This window comes from Drosophila tropicalis, unplaced genomic scaffold, assembly GCF_018151085.1.
Source record: "Drosophila tropicalis isolate 14030-0801.00 unplaced genomic scaffold, ASM1815108v1 contig_130, whole genome shotgun sequence".
In the NCBI taxonomy this organism is placed as follows: Eukaryota; Metazoa; Arthropoda; class Insecta; order Diptera; family Drosophilidae; genus Drosophila; species Drosophila tropicalis.
Genome location: NW_027172573.1, coordinates 121,034 through 147,506, shown reverse-complemented (window position 1 = coordinate 147,506; position 26,473 = coordinate 121,034). Strand labels below are relative to the sequence as shown.

Genomic DNA, 26,473 nt, shown 5'->3' with positions numbered 1-26,473 from the left:
CATAATTAGTTGAGATATTGTCATCCAAGAAGATTCTGACTTGAAATCGATGGTTAAAGGTTTTGACTCAATTTAGCAGAGTATTTATTTGGTCGGCATCACGACTTGCTTATGGCATTCTTTTTTGTTTTTATTTTCATCTTGACTTTGTTTGTGTAGTCGTTGTTGTTGCTGTTATTGCTGTTATTGCTGTTCAGAGTTGGGTTAAAGGTCATTATCACCACACCCCCCTAAGCCTCGGGCAACTGCGTGAGAGCGTCAAGTGGCTCAATTGGTCTTCAACTTCAACAGCAGCAGCAGCAACAGCAACAGAAACAACAACAACAACAACAACTTGTTACCTCTTCAGCTGCCTCACGTCTCGTGGCTCGTCTCTTTTAGCCTCATCTTTTTCTTTATTCTCAACTTGAGGGCAATCTTTCGGTTATAAATCAATTCCTGAGGCATTGGCTACCGTTTTATATACTTATATATATATATTTATGTATGTATATGCATCCAAATCTATTTACATAATATATGTATGTATGTATGTATATTATGTATTTTGGGACTGTTTTGTTGCTGTTGTTTGCCCTTTATGTTTTTGCTACGAGAGTGAAATAGTAAATTATAATTAAAAAGAAAAAAACAAAGAGGAAAATAAAAGAAAAACCTGTTGAGTGCAGGGCAGTAAATCAAGCCAAAGGGGCGATAAGCCACACAAATGAATTGTGGGGCCACCGAAAATGCTTGGCCCAGACAAAGGCCCAAAAAGGCTAAAAAAAAGCGCAATAGAGCTGCTGCTGTTGTTGGTAGTGGTGTTGCCTCGTCTCTTTTTCCGCAGAACTGACTCCTTTTTTCTCTTTATACCATGCACCAATACGGTGAGATGGTATATCCGAGCTAGGGCCAACAAAACAAATTTTGGTAGGTATTTTCTCTTCCAATCTTAAAATCGAAAAGGAGCCGACGTTTTTCTCTAGGTGGGCCAAGTTTGCTCCTTTAAAGGGAAAGGAATTCCCAAAACATTTCTAATAGTTATTTCACTTGGTGCATGGTATGGCAGAGTCGGCGAGACGACTTACTTACTTCAGTCTTCTTTTTTTTTTTAGTTTTTGGCTTGCAATGAAATTTATGGCATATAAATTATCTCACACGTTGACTATTGACAGCTTTAAAATAATCGTAAAATGGCTAAGAAATCATAAAAGAAACAGAAACCAAACCAGAACACAGACGAAGCGAAGCCATGAATGTGAATTACTATTTCAGCAAACTGCATGGCGATTTCTAAAGGGGTTGTGCGAGGTGAAGTGAAACACAAAAAAAAAAAAAACTGTCAGACAAGCGATGACGTTCACCCCGACTGCCGACCCGACCCTTGTCGTTCCAGTCTAGATCCCCAATATTCAGAAAGCCAAGACCTGGGCCCGATTCTGGGCCTGGGCCTGGGCCTGGGCCTGTGCCTGTGCATGGCCAAGCCTTGACGGCATAAAACATGGAAAAATTCCCAACAGTTGGGGGGCCCTCATAACTTGCATATCACAGGCATGGCAGGCCAGAGACAACCCAGAAACAACATAGACAAAGATGGCAAGTCAAAGAGAAAGAGGAAGAGAATGAGAGAGGGAAACGAACCTACATACATATGTATATATAGAGAAATAGAAATCGGGAGAACAGCCATCAAAGAGAAGCGAATTCTTACGGCCATTTCCTCAATGGCTTAAACAAACAAGGATCTACCTTGATGTGAACCTTTTCGAAGGACCCTGCACCAAGTAAATATCACCTAGAGTCCTTCATCGAACGGATATAGTTAGTAAAACAAGAGAATAAGATACAGGAGCTAACTTTGGTATGACATCAAACGATCCCCAATAAATATCATGCTCGACTATTTGACGATTTGACTTTAAAATTCTTTTTCAAAGTTTCAGTTTGGCTAAATCAGATCTGTTTGTGGTTGTTGTTACCAAATGAATATCATATGACCACAATCTCCTTTCGAAAGTTGTGAAAACCTTCAAACTGGTTTTCATTTTAAGATCATTTTTTGGCTATGCTGGTTTTTGTCTCATTTTTTGCTCCCCAGCTTTGAGTTTGGACCACCCGAGTGTAAGAGATTCGCGACTGACATCAGTCAAAATATTACATATATTGACAAGAAGCTGCTTCAGACTTCAGACTCAACGCCTCATTATGCATGGCAATTTATAGACAACCACGCCCCCATTGCCCACTCGTACACATGCACTTCTGTGGTCTTCTGGCCATTTCAACAACGACAACGACGATTTGCCTAGACCATTTGAGGCCATGCTAAATGCGGCAGCAGCTGGCTGCCCGGCTACGCTTTTTCTTCAATAAATCAATGCCAGGATCCAACATAGAGAACAGCGGGGAGGGGGTTGGCGGAGAGTCGAGTACAGTGGATGAGCGAATAGTATATAGAAGTTGCACAAAAAATGTTTTTCTTTTTTGTTTTCAGCGTTTTCTTTGCATTTTGTCTAAGGCATTGGTAAGATCGTAAAAATATGAAGAAAATGGCGCATAAAACAGAAATGCATATATATTGAATGATGAAGGTGAAGTCAGGCAAGTTAAGTCAGGTTGGTCGGTTGGTCTGCTGGTCGGTTGGTCGTTTAGATGGATGTATGTATGTGCAACGGCAACAGGAGACCTAAACAAAGACCAGCTTCAGGCCGGAAATATTGTTGCACGCTTAGCTCAACTCAGCATGTTTATGATGATAATGATGGTAATGATGGTGATGATGATGCTGCTGCTGCCACATGCTTGATGATGATGATCTTCCTCTTTTCTACTGGCAGTCGTAAATGTTGATGAACAGCAGCGCGAACTTTGTTAAAGGCGTTGCTGAGCTTTTGTTGTTCCTGCTGCTTGTGTTCAACAACGGCAACAAAATTGAAAAGATCCACCAAGAAGATATGTGTATAACCAGAAGTAACATGGCTACAGCCCATACACACACACATGTACATATATTTATGTACAAGACTCTCCAAATTATGACCAACTATTGGAATACCTAGCATTCGATACATTGAACTTTCAACATGGCCAATTTGTCCATCATATTTCGACCAATTCAATTGCCAAGTAGTACTTTCTATAAAACTGCTAGAAAAGTCTCTTTCCTCTGATTCATTCCTTTTCATTGTATAAATTTACACCCAATATAACTTAAAATGCTTATAACTTTATACACACAGCTAAAACAGAGATAAATTTTCGCAATTTAGTAATGCATAATTCAAACAGAGTATAATAACTCACATATTTCATAATCGTACTGACAATTACAAGCTTTAAACACTCTAGAAATTATTTAATCGAATCTAAATTTAATAGACAACGTAAAGCCAGAATGGAATATTGTAAGCTTTAGTCTAATTAACTAAAGTCTCTACATATGTATGTATATACCCAGGACTTGAGTCCCACGTGGTATTTGGCAGAGAACAATAAAAATATGTTTTATGGCTTTAACTTGACTCTTTTTGTTCTTTTGTCATGACAGCTATGACTATTCAGACTTCTGGGGGAAGTCGAGTGGGCACTTTTATGGTCAATGTCAGCACGTTCGGTTGTTGTTGTTGGTTTTTTCTTTAAATTTGTCCATGCATTTAGTTGGAAAATTGTGAAAAATCGCAAATTTATTGGTAATAACAAACTGGCCAAGGTTCACATCGATATTCTTACACCTAACTAAATTTTGAAATTAATTACTCTCTAAGAATTGAATATTATTCAATTTATGTATTATTTATTCCTTTTGATAGTTTTCTGAGAAAGAGAAAACTTTATTTCAATTCGATTGACAAATATTCTTTAGCTCTAAAAAGAGACAAAATGTTTAGCCAGAGTCTATATGTATATCAGATTGTGGCCAAATCGATTCGGTTGATCATGAATATCTCATAGTTCTCGCTCCCTCCCTCTCCCTAACCTACAGAACTCGAAAAAAAAGGCAAATGGAAATGGGAAATTCTCGCTGGCTGACATTAAACAGTCAGCAAAAGTGAAAATTTGACATGAGAGCAAATGAAATAAAACAAAAGCCAGCCACCCAGTCAACAACAAGAACAAGAAAACTTTGACAACTGCGCAAAACTTTTTGGCCAAAACGAACGAATGAACAAGCCAACATAAGAACAACAAAAATAAAATATAACCAAAAAAAACAACAACAACAACAAAACTTCAAAAGCGTACAAAATGGGCGTAAGGAATAGCGAGGAGGAGGTGCTCAGAACACAATTCGTTGTAGGTAGCAGTTGAATTGCGGCAACAGAAGTAGACCTCACAGATACCCTCCCCCCCTCTCCCTCTCCTTATCATCTTATTCACCCCTGCCAGCCAAAACATTCGCACAAACCGAACAACAACAACAACAAAACGCAAAAAGAAGGAAAACTTTGAAAACAAGTTCAAAAGTGCAAAACTTTTCTTTGCCAAAGCAAAAAAAAAGAGGAAAAAGAAAAGAAAACAGAAATCCCGTCGCCATTAAGGGTGCGCATGGGTCCCAAAACCCTTGGCCTGTCGTTTGCTAGGAAAAAAAAGGAAAAGGGAATAGGGAAGAGACAAGACGAACCAACGAACGGCTAGCGACTTTTTCCTTGGGCAATGACAATATGATTAACCCAAGTGAGAAACTAAAAGTTTACTTGTGCCACAAAACTTTGCTTAATATTAGTTTCAAGCCCAAATCATAAATTCTAATGCGAACGTTGAGAATTTAGCGGCAGGATATCTCTTGTTGCAATGAAGATTATCCCAAATGTTCAAATTTACACTTCACTCCCATTTGGAGGAGATCAAGCAGCGCAAGTAATCCTTCCGTCCGTCGCCATTTCCCGTAAACCTAAATGAAAAGGATCCTCCCGAGGATGATCTAAGCAATTGACTTACCGATATTGTGCTGATTTGTGTGTAGAACCGCACCGAATGCCATTAGATCCTTGACCGGTGGTGCTCGGCTACCGAGGGCGGCAAAACCGTCGCCCAGAAATGACGCCAGCGCGACAGCCCTGAGGGGCGCTTTGGATGCCTCGGTGAGAATTTTGTTGTCGAATATTTTTAGGCCGGGGGTAGGAGGGAGTTCTGTGTGGTGTGTGGGTGTGGGTGTGGGTGCGGGTACGGGTGTGTGGTAAGTGGGTGGGTGTATTTTCTGAGTTTTGCGAGCCCTGGATGCCGGTATGCGAGGATTCAGAAGGCTGGGCTCCCACACACACAAACACGCATACACTCAAAGCTGGCACCGAACAACGCTGAGATGCTGCCGCCAAGGATGAAGAGGTGCAGGAGGAGACGGTAACGGTAGATATAGCACGTGTAGGGGGCTTTCGTCTGTTGACAGGCCGGCGGCAAAACACGCGGCAGCTGATACTGATACTTTTTTTTTTGTGTGTTTTCCCTTCTTTACTTTACTTTTTGCATTGTGTTGTATATATGTGTAAATATATATATATATTTCTATATATTTATTTGTTGAACCAGATTTTATTCTTTTTTTTTTTTTTTTTTGATTGCTTTCTTTTTCAATATTTTCTTTGAATTTTTTTATTCTTGCAAATTTTTCTATTTGTGGCACTCAACACTCTTGCTCTTCTTCTTCTTCTCACTCACTGACAAAAAAATGAACTTTTCTTTCCTTTTCTTTTTTTGCAAGGGGGGCTTAGGATCGGAAAGCGGGGGGATTTTCGAGAAGACAAAATATATTTGTGTTATATGGCGAAATCGCGAAACGCGACGGTGACCACGAATATATCGAAATGGTAGATTGCTTGCTTGGCCCAAAAACAGCTGACTGCTGAGACGAATGTCTAACGGTAAACAACAATGTTACGTCGTCGAACGAGCGAGCGATATGAACTCTCCTCAGTGATTATGTCGAGCCGCTTCACGCGAACGTCAAACAAAAACTGAACGGCGACGGCTATACGGAACGACGACGACTGAATACTGGCTGGCTCGTCGGCAGCGAACGATAGTGGTAACGAACGACAACGAATGGCGCGAAGGCGTGCGAGTGCGAGACAGCCAACACACAAACTGAGTTCCAATGTGCCCAGTGTACCTGTGATGTTGCTGCCACTGCTGCTGCAGCACAACGAAAACGAGGGTCGAATCGCATGCGCGCACACTCATACACATACACGTGCACTCTCACACCGATGGGCACGCACACACACAGGCTCACGCACTCGCGCTCAATGGCAAACAGTTATTTCCCCTGCACACAGAGCTCGGTTCGTCGGCATGGGAGAGAGCGAGATAACTAGCTAGACCTCTGGCTGCTGCCTTCTGCTGGCTAAAATAGCAATGGAGTTCAGTCTGAGTTGAGTTTGACATTTGTCGCTGCGACACTTGGCGTCGCTGTCAGCGTTTTTTTCTCCTCTCCGTTTGGTTTTTGTTGCTTTTTTTTTGGTTTTTTTTGTTGCCTTTCTGCGGTTAGAGGGGGCGTTGCTAAGCAACTGGTTTTCAAGCTATTCGGGAGAGAGATAGAGATGCGCAGAGTGCAAAAAAATTTAAGGATTGAGTGTGTATGTGTGTGTGTTTCTGTCTGTGTGTGTGTATTTTTTCTTTTTTTTTTTTTTTGTTTGCTTCGGAACCAATGGCATTTTTCAAAAGTGACATTTGCGTGCGCTTTTGCTCTTGTTTTGTTACAGTCACACTCTCTCTCACTCTGTGCGGCTGTCTATGTGTCTGTGTGTCTATGTGTTCGTGTGCGTGTGTTTGTATCTGTGTCTGTGTGTGAGCCAAGGTAAAATGTCAAATGCTTTTCGGACTGTCAACTGTTGGTCGTCGCCCAAAACACAGAAAAAAGTTCGGCGCAAACTTTTGCGCAACGACTTGTCCGTCGGTCCGACGACGTACCACCAACAATTGTTGCTGCAACAACCATTTTCAACGCCCCTTTGGCGTTTTAACGCATTCGAGCAAGGAGGCCAAAAAAAACAACACCAAGCACCAAATAAAAGTAAGAAAAACCGAAACCTGCGTTGTGTGCATTTTGTATTCCGGCAGCGTTCGCATTTCGCATTCGACGTGACATGGTAATAAGCCAAAGATCAAGCGCAATAAAAAAAAAAAAAAAATGAGGGGAAGCCCACTGTCAAGAGGAAAACATAGAGGGAGAGAGAGAGAGAGAGAGTCGCTTTTTTTTTTCTGATGTTTTTTTGGTTTTTTGCCTTACTGTGTTCTTCTTCTACTTCTATGCTTTGCTTTTACTGTTATTCACATTGTTGTTGTTGTTGCTGCCGTGAGGGGTGGCGCCCTCTACATACACATATACATATATATATGACTTTCTCTCTGCGCCAGAATAACCAGAAGATGCTTCGACAGCTCCCGCGGGATGGGGTGCGGACTGAACTGAATTGGCGAGGAATGGTCTCGGATGGACGTGGCAGACGCTCCGTTTTTATATTTGAATTTGTATTTGTACTCGCTGTTGTTGTTGTTGCTGTTGTTGTTGTGTGGGAGTCAAAAATATTGCACATTAGGGTGTTAAGCTGTGAAGTGCTTGGTTGTCCTGGCTCAGTCCCTCTCTTTCTCTCACTCACTCGTCTGCCCCTGCCACAATCTTTGTGGATGCGTGTGTATGTGTGTGTGTTAGGTCCCGCCTGCGTTCATTTGTCTGATGTTTCACTTGTCACTGTCTTCCATTAAAACAAGGATGCAAAGTGTAAGGAAAACGGAAAGCAAGCGGCTGGCGTATTACTTTGACACGTGCTTTTTTGTGCAATTGCAAGAGTTTCTCCGTGTTACGTTTAACTAGCATAATTATGCATACTCACACATGCATATGTACATACATATGTACATATGTATGTGTGTATAAGTATCTATGAATTTACATGCTTGCCAAAGTATTTGTACAAATAATTGGCCCAACAACCTACAAACAGCAATTACAGCATTTGGGCCAGGATTTTTTCATTTGGATTATTTCATCTGCCAAATGTTTGTCTTATAAAGGCAACTGAAACACTGACACAAACACATATGTACATATGTATATAGACATATGTATATATCGAAATATTCTTCGGAATGCCCTCGATCTTGGTAGTAAACAGACTTTTGGATTTATCAATAAAAAATAAGTTAAACAAAACAAATATTATAAAAACTTATCCAAGTGAGAACTTTGTAACCTATTAACATCCTTTATTAACTGTTTACTTGTGGATTATAATTTCTGGGATTTGGTTTAGTTTAGTTCAGCTTAACTGGGTCGATAATTACTTGTATGTAAAATAAAAGCCATACAAATGTAACTGACCAGGCTAAATGGGGTCATTTCGGGTTAAAGTGCACCTGGCAGAAAAAGGGCGAATGTTGGGATTATAAAATTGATCTTGATACAATAACCAACAAATGAGAAACATATTTTGTTCTCTTAAGATGCTTGGGATTCGAGAAAATCAGAATAACAGATGAAAAACTCGAAATGTTCTAAATTTGTGACCAGCAGTGTATAGAAATTGATGTTAGTTGAGAGTATTTTTCTCTTATGTAGTAATTGTTGCCTTTAAATTGATTTATTTTTACTTATTTAACATGAATTTTTAATCACAAATGACTTTTGTGTATTTTCTCCATCAAACAAAGTTTAAATAAATAGTTTACCAATAAGGAAAATTGCTATTCATCTGATCTCTCAGTTAGACAGAAATTAGTTAGTGTAGATAATTTTAGACTTTGGTTGGAATTAGAGTATTAATCGTGCGTTCCGATTCGCTTAAATATTAGCTTAAGTGAGGCTCTTAAGAATTAATGGTGTACATATTAGTATTATTTGTTCGAAAATTGCTTGCTAAATGTATTTGTGTGAAAATATTTGTACAAACTTTAAACACAAACAAGGGTGGAGCCTAGACAAAGTTTCTTTTGGCTATTTGGCATAAAAACAAAAAGAAAACAAAAAGAAAACAAAAAACAACAACAAAAACGACAAAAACGAAAAAGAAAAATTGTTTGCACCAGCACGGAACAAATTTTGATTCATCTACACACAGCTGCTCCATTTCTTTGCCCCATCATATCTGCATGCCAAATCATCTTTGGCTTTGTTTTTTTTTACCAAAGAGAAATTACCTTTCCCTTCGATGAGCGACGGCAGTGGCCCCCAGTTACCAGTTCCCAGTTACCAGAGTCGTTCGTTCAACACAGAAGCGAACGCCAACAAATGTCAGTTATCAAAAATCGCATGAGCAAACAAACAAGTAGCAAGAAAATGTTGGCCAAGCCATGATAAGGAGGCAGCCCGTAGAGCCCGTACATGCCACACCCCCCTCTCTATCCAGTCGGTTGGTTGGTCGTAAGGGGCTGGGGGGTGGGGTTGGGTCGATGGCCAGCAACAACAAAAGCGCGACGAGGTTCGCGACGCGCCATAAACTTTTGGCACGACAGCGACAGCGACAACGACGACGACGACGACGGCGACGACAAACAAAGGATGTGGCCCTGTTTGGGAGTCAAGTGCTGGCGCCGCCTCCGCAACCATACAGAAATCCTACCCGCAATCGTCTCTCTTATCCATTCCCTTGCCACACTCTTACCAAAACGCAGCCAGTCACGAACTGAACAAACAGCAAAACGGACGTCGCCATGTCAAGGGGAGTCCACAAGAAACTGAATGGGTCTGGGGGCAGGGGCAGAGGGGGCACAACAAGAAAACAGAATGCAAAATGAAAAAAAAAGACCCTCACCAAACAAAACAAAAAAAAAGAAAGCAAAAAATAAAGCTCAGGATGTAGATGAGAGCGAGCACGACACTTGGCCGATCGCAGTGCTCAGATATGCAAACACACGCGCTTGCTCCTTCCCCTACCTCCCATCACTCCCGTCCCTCCCACAATTACGCCATGCCACCCACTCTCCCGCCGCTCAGCAAAGCGAGCAACAAGAATCTCTCTAAAAACGAAAAACCAAATCAAAGCCAAGCTAAAAACCATGTGGGCGGTCGCTATGTGCCACGCCTTGCATTGCCCCAAGCCCCCCATACCTCTCTCACTGGCTCTCTCTCTCTCTCTCTTTCTCATTCCTTGCGTGTGTGTGTGTGTGCACGGTGCATGCAACAAGGAAAAGCTGCTGTTTTGTGTCACTTTTGCTTGTTTGTTGCGGAAAAATACTTTTCATAAACCAAATGCCAAATAGGATGGCAAAGGGTCGATTTGGATGAAGAAAAGTGGTAACCAACAGATGGGGTGGACAAGTCAATACCAAAATACTGATCCATGATCTCAAATAATCCTTCCAAAAGGTGTTACCCACAATAAAATACTGTCTCACCTTGGTTTTTGGCAACGGCCAATACTAAATATCTGTTATACACATACATACAAACACACATACACACACATATGTAATGTCTCTGACCGAATCTCCAGTTTCATTGGTCTGGAATTGTTTCCTCTCCACCCAAGTCTTCAAGTGTCAGAGTCTTGAAATCGTTCCATCAGAAAATACTTGTACTTTTATGGTTCAAAGCATTTCTAGATTAGGCTTGATCCATTACCACGAAAACACAGAAAAGGTTAACTGCAATTTGATAATATATACAGTAGAATCCGGTTATGGCGACCGTCCGGTTATAGCGACTAAAGTTCGATGAGTGATTGGTTGGTCCCAATACCAACTTAGGGTTTGGGGCCTCCGGTCAGTACGTCTTCCGGATATAGCTTAGTTATAACCGGATTCTACTGTATCTGTTATCTGTTAATGTTAAGATAAGAGATTTATCAAGCTAAAATTACTTTTCTGTTTTCCAAGCTATCGACCAATTAAATAAAATAAGCAATTAGGCAAATCCTTTTTTCATCACTTCCTTTGATATTACGAAACTTTGAAGTTTGCGTTGATCCAGACGGACGGACAGACGGTCGGACGGACGGACAAGGCTATATGAACTCGCCTCGTCATGCTGATCATCATACTTTATACTGCTTCCTTCTATGCGTTGCACACTTCTGACCAAAATTAATATACCCTTTTTTGCAAGGGTATAAAAATATACATATAATATAAACAAAAACAAAGGTAAGTAAATTATTAAACGATGTGTTTGTCTGTCGATATTTCTGATTTTTCTCAGTTATCTTAGGTGCGACTATTCATCTTGTCCAATAAGTACATACGGATTCAACCCTTAATAGACAGGATTGGGCCAGGAGTTGCCCTTCCCTGCATGGACCACCTCATGGATCATGGGACCAACTCTGTATAACTTTGTTCCGTCGGATTTCAAGTAGGCGGATGACTAGAGGGAAAAACAATTTTAAAACCGAAAAAAAACCTAACATCATCCAAGTAGGCTGGTTTATGACCAAAAAGTGTACCTCAAGGCATGCCAGAAAAAAAATATTCATTCAAACTGAAGCAAGGGGCAGAAAAACAGCAGAAAAAGACAAACTAAAATATATATTTTCTAAAATGTTTAACCTTTTCTCAATTTTTCGAAGCGCTGTGGAGCCAGAAACAAAACCGCGGTGGGAGTCCTTTGTTGAAGAAGCTGAGAATATCCTTGAGAAATGTTGGTTCAAACTAGCACACTGTGATGGCGAGACGACTCGGTACGTATTCGGATACATATTCGTACTCGGATTTGTATTCGCCTGGATCGTCTTTGAGATATATAAGCAGTGGGTAAGTGCAAAGAGAGAGAGAGAGAGAGAGCGAGCGAGAGAGACAGAGAGGGATGACAAAAATTTGTTATTTGTTGCAGACAGGGAAGCAAATCAATATAAGGAGGAGTTTCTGGTTCCAGATGAACCGTATGTCCGTAGTGGAACTTGACCAGAACCAGGATGCCGTATCGGCCGGAAATCAACGCACGATTTCGGCGCAGACTTCAGTCTCATTGAAGGAGAAGCACTTTTCAATGTGCGTCCACAACGATGCTCCACAGTCGGAGGAGCAGCTGGACGACACCGAATGGGAGACTTTGTTGGATCCCACAATCAAGCCGACCTATACTAAAATGAAGACAGATTTTGATTTCTTGGCTAAGGCCAAGTCGAGCAACTCCAAGGACGATCAGAACTCGCGTATTCCAGTCATGGTTCGTGAGGCTACTTGCCCCAAAATAAAATTGACCAAGAAGATCAAACGTTTCTATTAAGAATTCACCAGAAGCCATCATCATCATTATTTTTCTTTTCTTTTGAAATTATGTAATGTTAATTATGTATGGAATTATGTAATTTTCATTTTACTACAAAAAAAATTATTAAATTATTAATTATTAAAATTATTAATCACACTTGAGCAATGTAAAAAAATCGTAAAAAAAAATTCAAACTGAAACTAACTTAACTAACTTCAGATTTGGGTCGGAAGGGGAGAGAAAGACTATGTCTACGATCGTAGGGAGTTTGATTTACTCCGAGATGACTCGAAAGATGCTCACTTCTAAGGGTCAATATAAACAAAGGCGAAGCTAAGTAAATTATTAATCGATGTGTCTGATTTGTGTACCCTTTGCAAAAAGGGTATATTAATTTTGGTCAGAAGTGTGCAACGCATAGAACGAAGCATTTCCGACCATATTATATATATTCTTGATCAGCATGACAAGACGAGTTCTTATAGCCATGTTCGCCCGTCCGTCTGGATCAACGCAAACTTCTCCTAGACCGTAAGAGCTACAGAGCTGAAATTTTGCATGTAAGCTTGTATATCTCGGATTCAGCCGGATCGGACCAGTATATCATATAGCTCCCATATAAACCCCAAAGTCACGAACAGTGACTTTTCTCAATAACTTCGTTATTTTCTGAGCTATTGTCTTGAAACATGAATATTAGTGAGTCTATTATAGTTTTTAACGACTTTTCCAAATTTCATCAAGATCGGGTGACTATATCATATAGCTCCCATAGGATCGATCGGTGGAAAACAGTTACTATGATCAATATCTTCGTTATTTCCTATGATTGTAGGCCATTCTTTCGCAAACATAAGCCTCTTTAGATAAAACGTTCTTCCACATTGATGGCTAATAGGTAAGGAAAGAGTTACCAAAAAAGTTGCAAGGGTATACAAACTTTGACGCGGTCGAAGTTAGCCCCGGCCCTCTGGTTTGAATATTCGCTTGTCTCAAATCGAATGGTTTCAAACTTCCGTGTGTTAATTTCAGAATTTGTTTCGGATGAGTGTTACGAAAAGAAGTTCAAGCTCCTGTGATCTCTTCCTTTTATTTAACTTGCCCTCTTGATGTTTTGGTATCCAATTGTGTGTGTGTGTGTGTGTGTTGACGTTGCAGGGCTGCATGCGACATAACAGCAACAACAACAACAGCAATGACAACAACAAGAACAATGACAGGAGAAACAACTGTACACAGGTCTTTTCTCGCCCAAGCTTATGGCTGTCTCTATCCTCTCCCTCACTATCTCTATCTCTGTCATGCTGCTGCTTTTCCTGCTGTTGTTGTTTGCCTCCATTTTGCTCTTGTTGCATTTTATTCTAATATTTGCGATTTCTGATTTACCCAGACAAGAGAGAAACTTCTGCCACATACATTACGACATTGCCCCTTGCCACCCCAAATGTACGCCAAGCCCCACACACATCCTTGCCCCCAGCCCGTTCACACACTCCCCCCCCCCCATCCATACGAAACTCAGCGGTTTTGTTGTTTGTTTTGGCAACATAAATGTCACTTGTTTTGCCAAGTTGTTGCCCCTGTCGCCGTAGGTAACTTTTACCTCGCCGCCCCGTCCGCTGAGAGAGGGAGGGCCGGCCGTGGAGACAGACGAAATTCAACCACAACCGCAACAATCCCTACTACTAAGTTCCATTCCGGTCTCCCTGCCCGTTCGTTTGTTCCATTTGTTCATTTACGGTATCTTTTCTCATTTTTGACATGTTGTCAACTTCACGTAACGTCATTCATTCTCCAAAGTTTCTCTCTGTGACATGCATGTATCTTCCGCCTTACACCCTTTTGCCGCCACCCGAGGGTTCCTCTCTATAACAAGATTTGTGAGGTTTGCTTAAAGTTGTTTCTCCATAGACATACATACATATGTATGTATGTATGTATGTGTGTTCATATCTATGTTTTTTTGTTTTCGGTTTTAGATTTTATTTTGCTGTTTCCCTTTGCTTGCCATCTCACTTTTACATGCTGATGTTAAATTTGACCTCCTCACATTTATTTGAGTTGCATCAACAAATTCGAAATTCCAAAATTTTCCTGCTGCTAGTTGCTAAGGCTAAAGGATATTCTTGACACACACAAGCACACTCGCACACTCACTTGAGTGTATAACTGTGTTATTTATGTCCCTAACAAAATGTCTTTGCGAGTTTCAGTTTTGCTGTCTTATCTGAAGGGAACAACGACCTGCTATATAATATATGAATGCATTGTATTCGAGTGTGTTTGTGTGTTTAAACATATGTATGTGTGTATGCTTGTGTGTTGCATGCAGATACATTTGTATCTTCTGCTAGTAAATCGGTATCTTTGTATCTTTTGGTTTGCAAACCATGCAAAATGACTTTTGTGAAATTAAACTGTGCCTGTTATTGGGCATAAATTTTGACCATGTTTACGTGATTTGTTGCTAACGAGACAAAGCCTGATTGCAGGCCAACAATTAAACATTCGGACCCCAACAATCTCTCAGCTTTAAAGCATTTTTAACTTTCCACTAAATACAAACCTTGATCTCTTTATTCTGATGTCCTCGATTTGCATTACCCAACAATTTATTGATTCTTAAGCTCTTATACCAAAGCTCGCCTCATTAGTGCTCCATTTGGGCCCAAACCCTTAAAACTCAAGTCAAAATATGAGATTCTGTCGCAAATGTTGGAATCCTCATTCATTCATTCATTCAGGTGAGTTCTAAAAACGCTCTACGAATGCAATTATTTATTAAATGTTTATAAAGACAATCAACAGTTTAGCAACTTTCAAAAATTTCAAAAGATTTTTGAATAATACCTGTAAAAAAACACATTAAAAGTCCCTTTGAATCGAATTAGAACCCTAGAACAATAAGCCATACAAATTCTTAAAGGCCAATTTAGTTAGTCTATAAAACTAAAGATATGAAATATACTCTTTTATCCTACCTAAATATATATACTATAATGCGAATCCGATAAACAATTTGTTGTTTTGTTCCTGTGGGAACTGACTTTATACTGTTAAGAAAACAAACCATTGCGATTAGGGATCATTGACCTTTTGTAATCAACCTATTCTTAACCTTATTTCCAGTCCCATACTGTTGTTGAGGTAAATATTTATGTAAACTCAGTCTCAGTTTGTTCAAGTTACATTGCCTTAAACATAATTCAATTTCTTTGTGTATAAGTGTGAATTAGGTTCAGGTAAATAGTGGAAAACATCAAAAAAGGACTCAGAAAACAGTTGACGAGTGTTTTTGAAGGATACTGAAAAAAAAAGTATGTCAATCTGTTATTAAAACCAGAGACCGGGGCTTACTCTTTCCTTACCAATAGCCGCTAATATGGTCAAACGTTTTATCTAAATCAAAGTCAAATGTTATGCTGTATGATATAGTCCCCTAAACTTGCTCATCTGTGGCACAGTCGTCTATAGGTATAATACCAATAATACCAATAAATTTAGTGATAATAGATCAAAAAAGATAATGGTTATGGAGAAAAGTTATTGTTAGTGACTTGCCGTTTGTATGGGAGCCAAGCTATATAGAAGTAAATTTGAATATACCCTTTTTGCAAGGGTATAAGCAGCGATGTGCATTCGATACTACGTCGCTATGTAATAGGACACACTCCATAATTTGTACTGATTTCAGCCCATTTAACTAACGACTAAGGCTAGACTTGAAGATAAGGCCTATTACCTGTTTGGAGATTCGGAATTGTCTGGGAATAAAGCTGGCAATTCTAAATCATATCATATCCTTATATATTGCGAAGTAATCAGTTTCTCTATCTTTCTATTACACTAGTACATCAAGTTGCTATCCTTCTCAAAAATTATTCTCATAAGAACTGTTTTTTTCGCTTCTTCATATGGAAGACATGAGATTTAGTCAACAGATCTAAACAAAACTAGATGAATATGATCCCTTCTATCATGGACCAATTATTAATCGAAGTATCAAAACTTTGTATTTGATTATAAATTTAACAATTTTTTACAAGATCAACTTTCATACAAATATAAATACTTAAAACATTTATTTATGCATCACTTGATTCTGAATGGCCCCTTTTTTTGTGAAAGATATACTATAAAAACTAATTGTTTCTACTAAGATCCGTGAAAACCAAACAATTTGTACTTATTCCTTAGAAATAATAATAAAATAGAAATGGAAAAAGTTGAATAATCTATTACTAAAGTTTGAGTAGACACGTACAAGTCTCCCCTTAACCATTCTTACCTGGATGAAAGAATCGCTATGCCTTCATCAAAGAAAGACCGAATCCATGTAGTGGATATACGGATAGAGTAGGAATATAGAGAGACTTCCAGAAATTTCAAAGAACTTTGGATAACATTTATGGATATCTGTAACAAATTTATTCACAAGCCAAATCGTTTCGAGAGTAGAATATTATTTTCTCAAATGAAATAAGTAGTTCGATGTGCTTTTTGGGAAATTCTTATCTATATTTAAAGAGCATCAGAAATGGACTTTTTCTTGACTTGGTTTGTTTTTCCGTCTGTCGCTTTTCCTCTGGTTCAATCTCTGTTTTTGTCTGGTTTAGAAAAATTCTCAAGTGCCGGCAGTGCGCAACCAAAAATTGTGAAACAAAACCACTCAAACAAAAAACTAAATAAAATAAATGAAAAAATGAAAATAAATGAACAAAAACATTGTAAAAAGAATCAGAGTTTCGATGGGGAAAATATTTTTGACAAAATATTTCAGTTATTTACTTTTGGCGTGGAACTTTTAGGCTAACAAGCAGACAGTTGGCAAACCAAACATAAATCTTTGCCACATTTATGTGTCTGTAACACCTTTTGTTATTGTTGTTAGTGTTGTTGGTGATGTTGGTGATGTTGCTGCTTTGCAGCACTCTATTGTTGTTTTTGTTGTATTTTTTCTTTTCTCATTTTATCCTTTTTTCGTTTCGTTTTTATTTTGGCTTTTGGTCTTTTTTCTGGTTTAGCGCAAAAGTGAAAAACATGTTTCGGTCCGGTTTGGTCCTTATCCTGGCTGCAAGTCCCAAGCGATGCCCGAAAAACCCAATGAAACTTTATGCATATTAAACTTTTTACATTATTTTTTGTGGCCAGGCACACAAAGTTGAAACGACAACAACAACATCAGCACAACATCACGGTGTACACGATGCTATATACGAATACACACATACATATGTACAATCTGCATACATATGTACATACATACATATGTAAATATATATCTCACGTACATATACATTTATAAAATGAAAAAATAAAACAGAAATTATGTGAAATGGAGGGCGCTAAGCCACAATATTTTAGCTTCTCGCAATATTTGTTTTCCCATTTTCATTTTTGGCCTGATTATGCGGCTTAAAGAACACAAATCCTAGCAGGGAAGTAGGAAAAGGAAAAACTGCTCCATTGGTTCCAAGATATTAGGCATTGAGAGATGCGGAAAACAAAAGTTAACATCAATAACTTGAGCTTTCCATCTATCTATCTATCCTAACTAATACCAAAGTATACCATGCACACGTACGGTGGAATTTTACCTATACCAAATACTCCCAAATGTTGGTACCAGGCAGAATCTTTCCCGATCCCACCAACTTTTATTGGCGCTTGAAAATGTCCCTAACGCCCGAGGAATAGAAATAGAATTACGCTCGAACTTACTCATTATAAGCCCTTTTAAGAAGCATTATATCCAGGACGTCCAAGGGTGTTACCATGTAAAAAAGTTAAACGAATTTTGTTTTACTTGGTACCTATAATACCAAAGAGGGACTAATATATTTTATGCCCTTGTCAAAGAGCCAAAGAAGAAGACCACTTAATGTAGATGTCCCGCCCGTCTCAATCGAAGCCATCTCCCCCATGCAGTTTAAAAGACAGTGCTGATAATTATGGAAGTAGAAGTCTATATACTGAAGATATTGTACATATATCGGATATATATAAGGTACTTAGATCAATATCTCCCAAGTTCCTCACAGAATTATTGTTCAATGTTCATTGATGTCATATTTTAACACAATTGGACAAAGGGTTTAGAAGGAATCGATCAAGGACTAAGTTTTCTTCTATTACTGTCCTCATTTTAAAAGCGATTGTCGAAAAGTTAAATATTTTCAATTTCGATATAGGAAGGGGGTTGAGATTTTTCAGGATACTCTTACTGGAAGCATTTCTCCTTTCATAAAACAATGCTTTCTGTAAGATTGGTCAAGACTTTTAACTTATGTATGGAGCTGTATGATATAGCAGTCTGATCCGTCTGACTCTAGTATATAGACTGTTATTATCAAAAAATATTGTTTGCTTACTTTGCTGTCAAGCTGTCAAAGGCCTTGACTATAATTTCTGTTCTATTTATGCAATCTTGACGATCCGATCCAACTCCCATTTACCATAATGTGGTTTTAAGACACTGATCACTTCATGCATCGTTTTCTATATCTCATGTACTTCAAATCAAATGAAGTACTCAAATGGAGTACTCATATACTTCAAACCTCTTTCTTAGCAATGACAATCTGATACAATCAGATAGATAATTGGCTTTAGAAATGCATAAAGTTAGAGGTTATCCAATATCATACGAATCTCCAGTTCTGATTAACAACTTAAAATGACTAACGATGTAGATTAATGGATGATGTACTTTAACTCCTGTAGACAGAGCTTAAGAACAAGTACCACAATGGATGTACAAATAAATTTTCAAATCAGATAGTGGCAATGATATTTTGCTATATATTTCTTTGATATTTTTATAGCTGTGGATGGTCTATGGTGTACGGTTTCATAAATATTTTCCTGTTTACTAGTTTCTTTGGTCCCATTTTCCTTATGGCCGAAGAGGCGACAGTAAGAAAGATGCTTGAAACTTATTTATGCCCATACGAAAAATGCTGAAAGTGGATACATCTACAAAGGAGAGATATGGAGTGACAAGGCGAAAGAGATGTGTGGTGATGGCCGGAGGGGGATTCGGGAAGGGGGGTGTGCGGGGTGTGGAATAAACTGGAGTTTGGGATCTGTTTGGAGTACGTGGGAATTATTGTGGCAGGCAGAGAAATGCTCGAAATGGAAAGGATAACACACGTACACGGGCTATAGGAGAGACAGGACAAAAAGGCAGACTAGAAAGAGTCTGTGTGTGTGCGGCGGTGTGGAGGGGGCTGAGGGGGTCAGAAGAGTAGCTGCATTCCATAAATAAAAACGGCAAAATGGCGCACCACAAACTCTGAACGGAGAAGCTGAATGTTAAGAGGGAGATGGCAAGAGTGAGGCACGAACGAAATCATCATGAATGGCGAACGTGACACAAATGACAAAATATCAGGTTCTGGGCATAGCCAGAGTCAGAGATAGAGAGAGAGGCAGAAAGACAGAGCCACAGCAATGGCCATGGCAACTGTTGTCTCGTTTGCCTCCAACTCCCATTTACCATTCCCCCAACAAGTCCCCGAGCCCATCAGCCGTTACCATTCCGTGCCTCTTTGGGCTCTCTGGGGGATTTGTGGGATTCAGACACACACACACACACACACAGCACACAAACACACAAACAGAGGCCGTTTGGACAGCCGGAAGAGGTCGATAGAGCTGGGTGGAGGAAAAAGCTATAGAGCTGCAGTCAAATGGAGCTGGAGGAGATGGCACACTTGCTGAGTGTGATTGTCTGTCTGTCTATCTATCCGTTCGTTCGTATGTCCGTCCATCCATTCAATCCTCCGTCCTTCTGTCCGTCTATCTGTCTGTCTTTGTGACTCTTTTCGTGTCGGTTTCGCTTTTAAGTGGCAACAGTCCGCAATGTCAGCAATGTCCATATTTCCCCCATCCCCTAAGCTCACTATCCAAAAAAATAAATAAAAATCCAACTGAATCTCATCTCATCTACAAAACGAAAATCTAGAAAATGTTCTTGCAAAATACTAATCGGCAAATCTTCTTCTTTATTATCTTTTCGACTTTAATTGTTTGAGATTTCACACATACATATGTACATATGTATGTACATACATACATACATAAATGATGATAATCATCCGAAATCGAAACTTTATAAAACTTTAGTATCCACACAAATTGAAAGTTAAAAATTATTTTCCCTACTTTCTATATTAATGAATCATATTGTTTTCTAGTTAGTTATGATTTGAAATTACAAGAGCAAAGTTGCTTGTTACCGACATGTCGTATGAGTAACATTATTATCTAAATAAAACTTACTGCCTACTTCATGGCGCTTTTGTGGGAAAATCATTAACAAATTTTGTTTTACTCTTCTTACTCGGAATCCTTCTTATACAGAACATGGAAACTCAAAACGTTTTAGAATTATTAGTTGGAAGTTTTGCTTCTTATGTTGTTGCCACCTGCAGCGATTAGAAAACAAGGATAAACTATCCGCAAAGCCGAAGGAATAAATGTCACAATGCATGTATAAATCTGTGTGTGTTTGTGTGTTGGTGTATTCCTGTGTTCATGTCAAAGCTACAAATATCTAAACCTGACTAACTATTCTGTTTTCTGCTGGCCTTCACATCGCGAAACCATTTCACATACAGCGAGCTATTCAGGAATTTTCCTTTGTATGTGCCACAGTGGTCGAAATTGAATCACTTTTTGCTGCTAAAGGTTAACTTTTGCTAAGACGAATTCACTTGACTTGACTTGATCTTCAGCTTGCTAGACATGGAAAGTACTGGTACATAAATATACAGATATATAGAGTCTTCCATCGATTCAAATCAGTTTGTAGCTTTTATTTACAGCGAATGGAAGAAAGTGACATAAACTTAATAACTTTGTCATTTTTTAATCGATTGCAACTATTAAATATTTCTCCACTGCACAAATTTCGGCAAAGTCAGAGTTGGTCCGGCCTTTTGGTCCCTCTAATTACTTACTTGTGGCCGTAATCCACCGTGCAACATCATAGAGAGTTGAAGTTTTTCGTTGGTTTAGTTTTTCTGTGCCATTAAATGCTGCCCTTTCCATTATGCTCCTATCCCTACTGCTGACTCGTAGCTCTTGAGGCCCCAGTTCCTACATACATTCACACACACACAAATACATGTAGCTGCGGCTGTGGCTCAGTGTGGCTTTTATGGGATTTGATTTCTAATAAGCGGCAAGCGAGGCACGTACCGCACAAACACACACACGAACACACATACACACACAGATAGGGACACACACAAAATAGAGGGCTATTCTAGATAAAAAGAGGAAGAGGAACAGGCAGAGTCAGAGTCATAGAATCTACTCGTACTCTACTGATTTTTGGGCAACGTTGACAGGCACCTTGTTGTTGTTGTCAGGGAAAGTATATATACATACATATATATGTAGGTATGTATGTATGTGTGTATGTATGAACAAGTCCAAGTGGATATTTCTCGTTTGGCGCACAAGCAACTCAGGAAAAATGACATGAACTAAAAAAAAAAGAAGAAAAATAAAGAAAAACTGAAAAGAAAAAATGGAATTCGCTTTTCGCTTCGTTTTTTCTTATGCTACGTTCCTGCTTCTTCTTTATTTTTTTGTGTTTTGCTTTTTTTGTTGTTGTTGTTGTTGTTGTTTTGTTGTAAGGTTGCAAAAAGCTAAATTGAGTTTTTCCAACAACAACCATCTGCCCTGCATTCATACACACATGTGTATGTATGTATGTATGTGTGTGTGTGTTTGTGTATATTTGTATTTCTCCGAGTATGTGTGTGGGCCGGGCGGAGTAAGTGGAGGAAGTAGGATGGAGGGAGGAAGAGATAAAATACAAAAGCTGGACGCGTACGTGTTTATGGCCACGAAAAGTTGCCGCACAAAACGACACAGAGGAAAAATAAAGAAAAATGTGCTCGCACACAAACAAACCACCGACAACAACAATGGCAGCAACAGCAGGAGCCGCACCAGCAGCAGCAGGACAAGAAAATGGAAAATGGCATAAAGAAAAATGCATTGCGATTGTGATTCCTGAACACTGAACTCTCATATGGCAAGTATACTTGCGATGGAAAATCAAAGCAGGACTCCCAGAAAATTTCATATTAGCAAAGGAGGCAAGTACCCAAATGAAGTAGAAATCTCTCTAGATACACGCGGTATGTGGAATCGTGTTTCAGATGTGGCTCAATGCAAATTCATAGACATATTCCAATCGGTCTTACAATGCGATTTTAAAACTTAAAACACTTAACTGAGTTTGATTAAAGAAACTCGACGGTCTTCAGATTATACCTCCAGAAATCTCCTTGGACAGTTGAACCATTGACCTCTCGCCGAAATATGAATGGAATGAAGTCCTTCTGAACTTAACTTTGATTACTTTTAAGTCGAACTACAATCCTAAATATAATATTTCTTTTGGACGAATGCACCAAGTGGGAACATTTCCTCTTGTTTAGCAATTGCTGTTTAGAATAGTAATGATCTTCTTCAGAATCCTGCTGAAAGGCTAGACTTTGGTCTCTAAAGCCATCAATAGATCTTATATACCTCTCGAATTGACACAAAGTCAAAAAGTCCTCGTGTCATTGGCTTTTCTTTCAACATATATTAACCTAGTTTGGTATACTTTCAAGGCCAGGCAGATTGGTTAATTAAAAAGCCCCTAAAAGCAAAACGCGTCGAGTGCACATTGAAAGATCTTCAGTCGGAGTAAAAATACGTTTTAAAATTATTTGGTTGTCTTATTAAAAATGGATCAACAAATCTTTTCATTTCACTACGGCTTATCTACTTGTTCTATTTATTCCTCTGTTCTTAAGAAATATTGCTTTGGACGAAAGTGTAATTTAGTTCAAGACTTTAATTTGCAAATTATTTTAAACATATTAGAAAATATTCTTGCACAAGAAAATTAAACATGATATTTAAGCCACAGGGCAAAGAACCTAAGCTCGCAAAATGGGAAGGACAGAACGAGAGAGAGAGAGAGAGAGAATGAGTTAATCATACGTCATGTTGCCCACACATATATGTACATATACACACACACAAACATCAATATAAACACATTCATTTATGTATGCGTATCTGTCACTAAGAGCGCAAAACTGTAAGTACTTTAGGCAGCTAAATATAATTAAATATTTAAAACACACACACTCACACAAACACACACACACACACACATAGAGACGGTAAAGGCCAGACGTATGCATGAAGGACAACCAACTTACGAGCCGGGATAACTCGGGCTATGCTTAATAATGTTTTAGTGCGTTTGACAAAATTTTAGTTGCATACTTGCAGGAGAAAAGGCAATGCTCATTAAATCCTTCTCAACACACTAACCGCAGCATTAGCAAACATGGTCGTGGCAAGGGGGGATTAACTATGGATTAACTATGAATCGAGAAATATCGAGAAGATTTGAACACATTTTAGAAACTCTCCAAATGAATCCAACCTACCTTGATCTACTCTTAGGAAGAGAGGCAATGTAATGATTATGTCCGCGTTTAAAGGATTTAAACGTTCGGAAAACATGTGGGTTTGGAGGTTGCATTGTGGCATCAGAAAGATGATTTATTTTTATAAACGTAGACAAGGGTTGTGCTCTAGCAAAGAGCAAATGGTTAGAAAGCATGAAAAACGAAAACAAGAACGGCAATGGAAGGAAAATACTTTTTAGCATTGCTTTAAGTGGCCAAAAGTGCATCTAGAAAACTCACTTGCATGCTATCTTTGTCTACATACATGCAACCACAAGTTGGTATCTGTTATTGTGTCCTGCTCTTTGAAAGTCCACTAGAACAATAACACACACAGGCACGCACACACACACACACACACATGGAATGGAAACACATGTATTCACATGACAGAAAATTACCTGGAGGAAATTTTATGAGTATCGTATGAACGGCACTTGAAAGTTAAACAGACGCTTCCATGGCCAAAAGGGGTTTTTGTGTTGCGTTGTTGAAAGAGCAGAACCAGAGCAGAACCATAGTGGAAGCAACTAAAGAAGGAGATGGAGAAGGAGCCAGAGACAGAGACAGAGATGGAGACACAGATGGCGAAAGGAACAGGAGAAGCAACAGCAGGAGGCAGTTACAAAAGCAGAAGGAGGAGGATTCTGTTCTTTTCGGCTTTGTTTTGCTCTCTGTCTTTTTCCGGGTGTGTGAGTGAGGGTATGTATGAGTGAGTGTGTTTGCGTGTGTGTCTGTGTGTGTATCCTTGTGCTAATTGTGTATGCAACTTGTTGCATTTAGTACGCTTCCTGCTGCTGCTGCTTTTACTTATCATTCTTGCTGCTGTTGCTGTTATTGCTGCCCTCTCGAGTTACATTGTAAATGTTGGTTTTGTAATTAGAAAATTTTGCCAACCACAAACGAAAAAAAGGAAAACAACAAATAAATGTAAAAAGGGGGAGGAAGAGGACAAAAGCATAGAACTAGATAGAAGACGAAGTGCATATGTGGTAATCCAGGACTTGGAAACTGTGACATTTATTAGCTGTAACTTTGACTATAAACCATAGAGCATAAAGCAGGCCAAAGGGAAAGCCATTAACAAAAATCTCAGCAAGTCATAAATCAACCAAGCAACCAAGTAAGACCTAAGAAAGCAACAAACTGAACCCTAGTAGCTGAGTTACGTGAGATTGGCTTGCATGAGAGATGAAAATCTGTGGTCTGGGGAAGGGGAGGCGTAAACAAAAAACGGTTGAAAGATGCCAGGCGTCCACCATGCTACTCTCTAGACCATGTCCAATGGGCAAACGCAGTAACAACAACAGCTAACAGCTGCACCAATTTAACGGAAGTTGCAATTTGCATTTCAACTTGACCAAAAAGCTGCTCGCCAATATGACGGTCACGTGCGGGCTCACTTATTCTGCCCTTCCACCTCCGTGTGGCGGCCCTGTCTGGCCTGGCGCCATTTCTGATTTGATGGCTGTCGTTGAAGCTCACGTTGTTGCTGTTTCTGTTTCGCGACGTATGCGTAATAAATGTACTACAATGTGAGCAAAAATTGCTGCCAAACAAGACGAATATGCCACATAAGGAGCTATCAATAAATGCATTCATGGTTAGTGTTCTTGTGGCACCTCCAGCACGCATTCAAAACGAATCGGGTATTCCCTGCATTCCACACACATAATTTACATTGGCTCTAGTTTTAGAAGTGAAGTGAAATGTTGTCTCTAACCATCGAGTGATTATAGAGTATGTGGCACTTCGTCTTGGCTTCCATGCATTAAACGTTTTCCCTGTAATGTCAATGTTAGAGTCGTTATGTCGGTGCTGGGAACTACTGATGACTTGTGATGCTTGTGAGCTTTTCAATTTTCCGCTAATGTTCCGTTTCAAGTGTTCTTTTTGTACTTTTAATTTGCATTTTCTTCGTTTTTTGTGTTTTTCACTGTTTTTTGATATTGCATGTCGCATTTGTGGCAACGTTTTGCGTAATGCGCTCGACTGGTTGCCATTTTTATGAGCCATTTCAGAGCGTTTTGGCCATTTGTGATTTGTAATTAGAGTTTTTTTTGTGTCAGTCAGTCGATTAGTCGGTCGGTCAGTCAGTCACTTAGTCAAGCCATTTAAACAGAAGCCCCCCAGTATTCGCCTATTTTGTTGAAAATGTTGCGCAACAAAGTGAGGTGACGCGACGCGACTCCACATCATACCGCCACACTACGGCGCGACGCCACGGGACACCTCGTAAACGAGGCACTAACAATTGAAAATTCATTAGTAGCAAGCCCCTCCGTCCCCGAGCCAACCAAAAAAACGTAAAAAGAAGGCAGCCAATAGCAAAAAGAAAAGGCAAAAGAACACTTGCGAACCGGTCAAATGGCTCACGCACCGAAAAGCTAATTAGGCAAAACGTTAAAAGCTGATGATGACTGCCCCCGAAAAAAAGGTAGTGATAAAAGTACACACACACAGACACACACACACACACACACACTGGAGTGGATAAACACGTTGTTATATTAAATGTTTAGAAAGTAGAAAAAAGTGGAAAAAAACGTGTCCTTTGAGCGAAACCTCAATTTTGGCACAGGAAACAATTTTTTAGGGCAAGAATCTTAGACAATAAGAAACGATCTGAGAGAGAATAAGGCTTTGCGTTCAAGTTGCAGCTACAAGAAAAGGAAGCAGCAACAGAAAAAGGCAACTGATGTCGATGAAAAAACGAAGAAAAAGCTAAACATCCATGGCACAGCAATCCTCAATACCGAAGAGAAGAAAACAGGAGAGAAAACAAACTTCCAGAAGTTATTCAGTTCGCATAACGATAAACGCCCATCGTTTTATTTTGATTTCGCGCCACTCCCCCAAC

At 39.4% G+C, this 26,473-nt stretch overlaps 1 protein-coding gene across 2 annotated transcripts in view; it reads right to left on the bottom strand.

Moving 5' to 3' along the window:
* The window catches only part of Lim1 (LIM homeobox 1), a 50,097-nt gene extending 44,067 nt beyond the window's left edge, over positions 1-6,030 (bottom strand). The window contains exon 1 of one of the 2 annotated variants that reach the window (XM_068295653.1): positions 4,918-6,030. In XM_068295653.1, coding sequence (XP_068151754.1) covers positions 4,918-4,960 — 43 coding nt within the window. In that variant the 5' untranslated portion in view covers positions 4,961-6,030. The remainder of the gene's footprint in view (positions 1-4,917) is intronic. The other variant, XM_068295651.1, reaches the window with a different exon arrangement.
* Between the last annotated feature and the right edge of the window lie 20,443 nt (positions 6,031-26,473).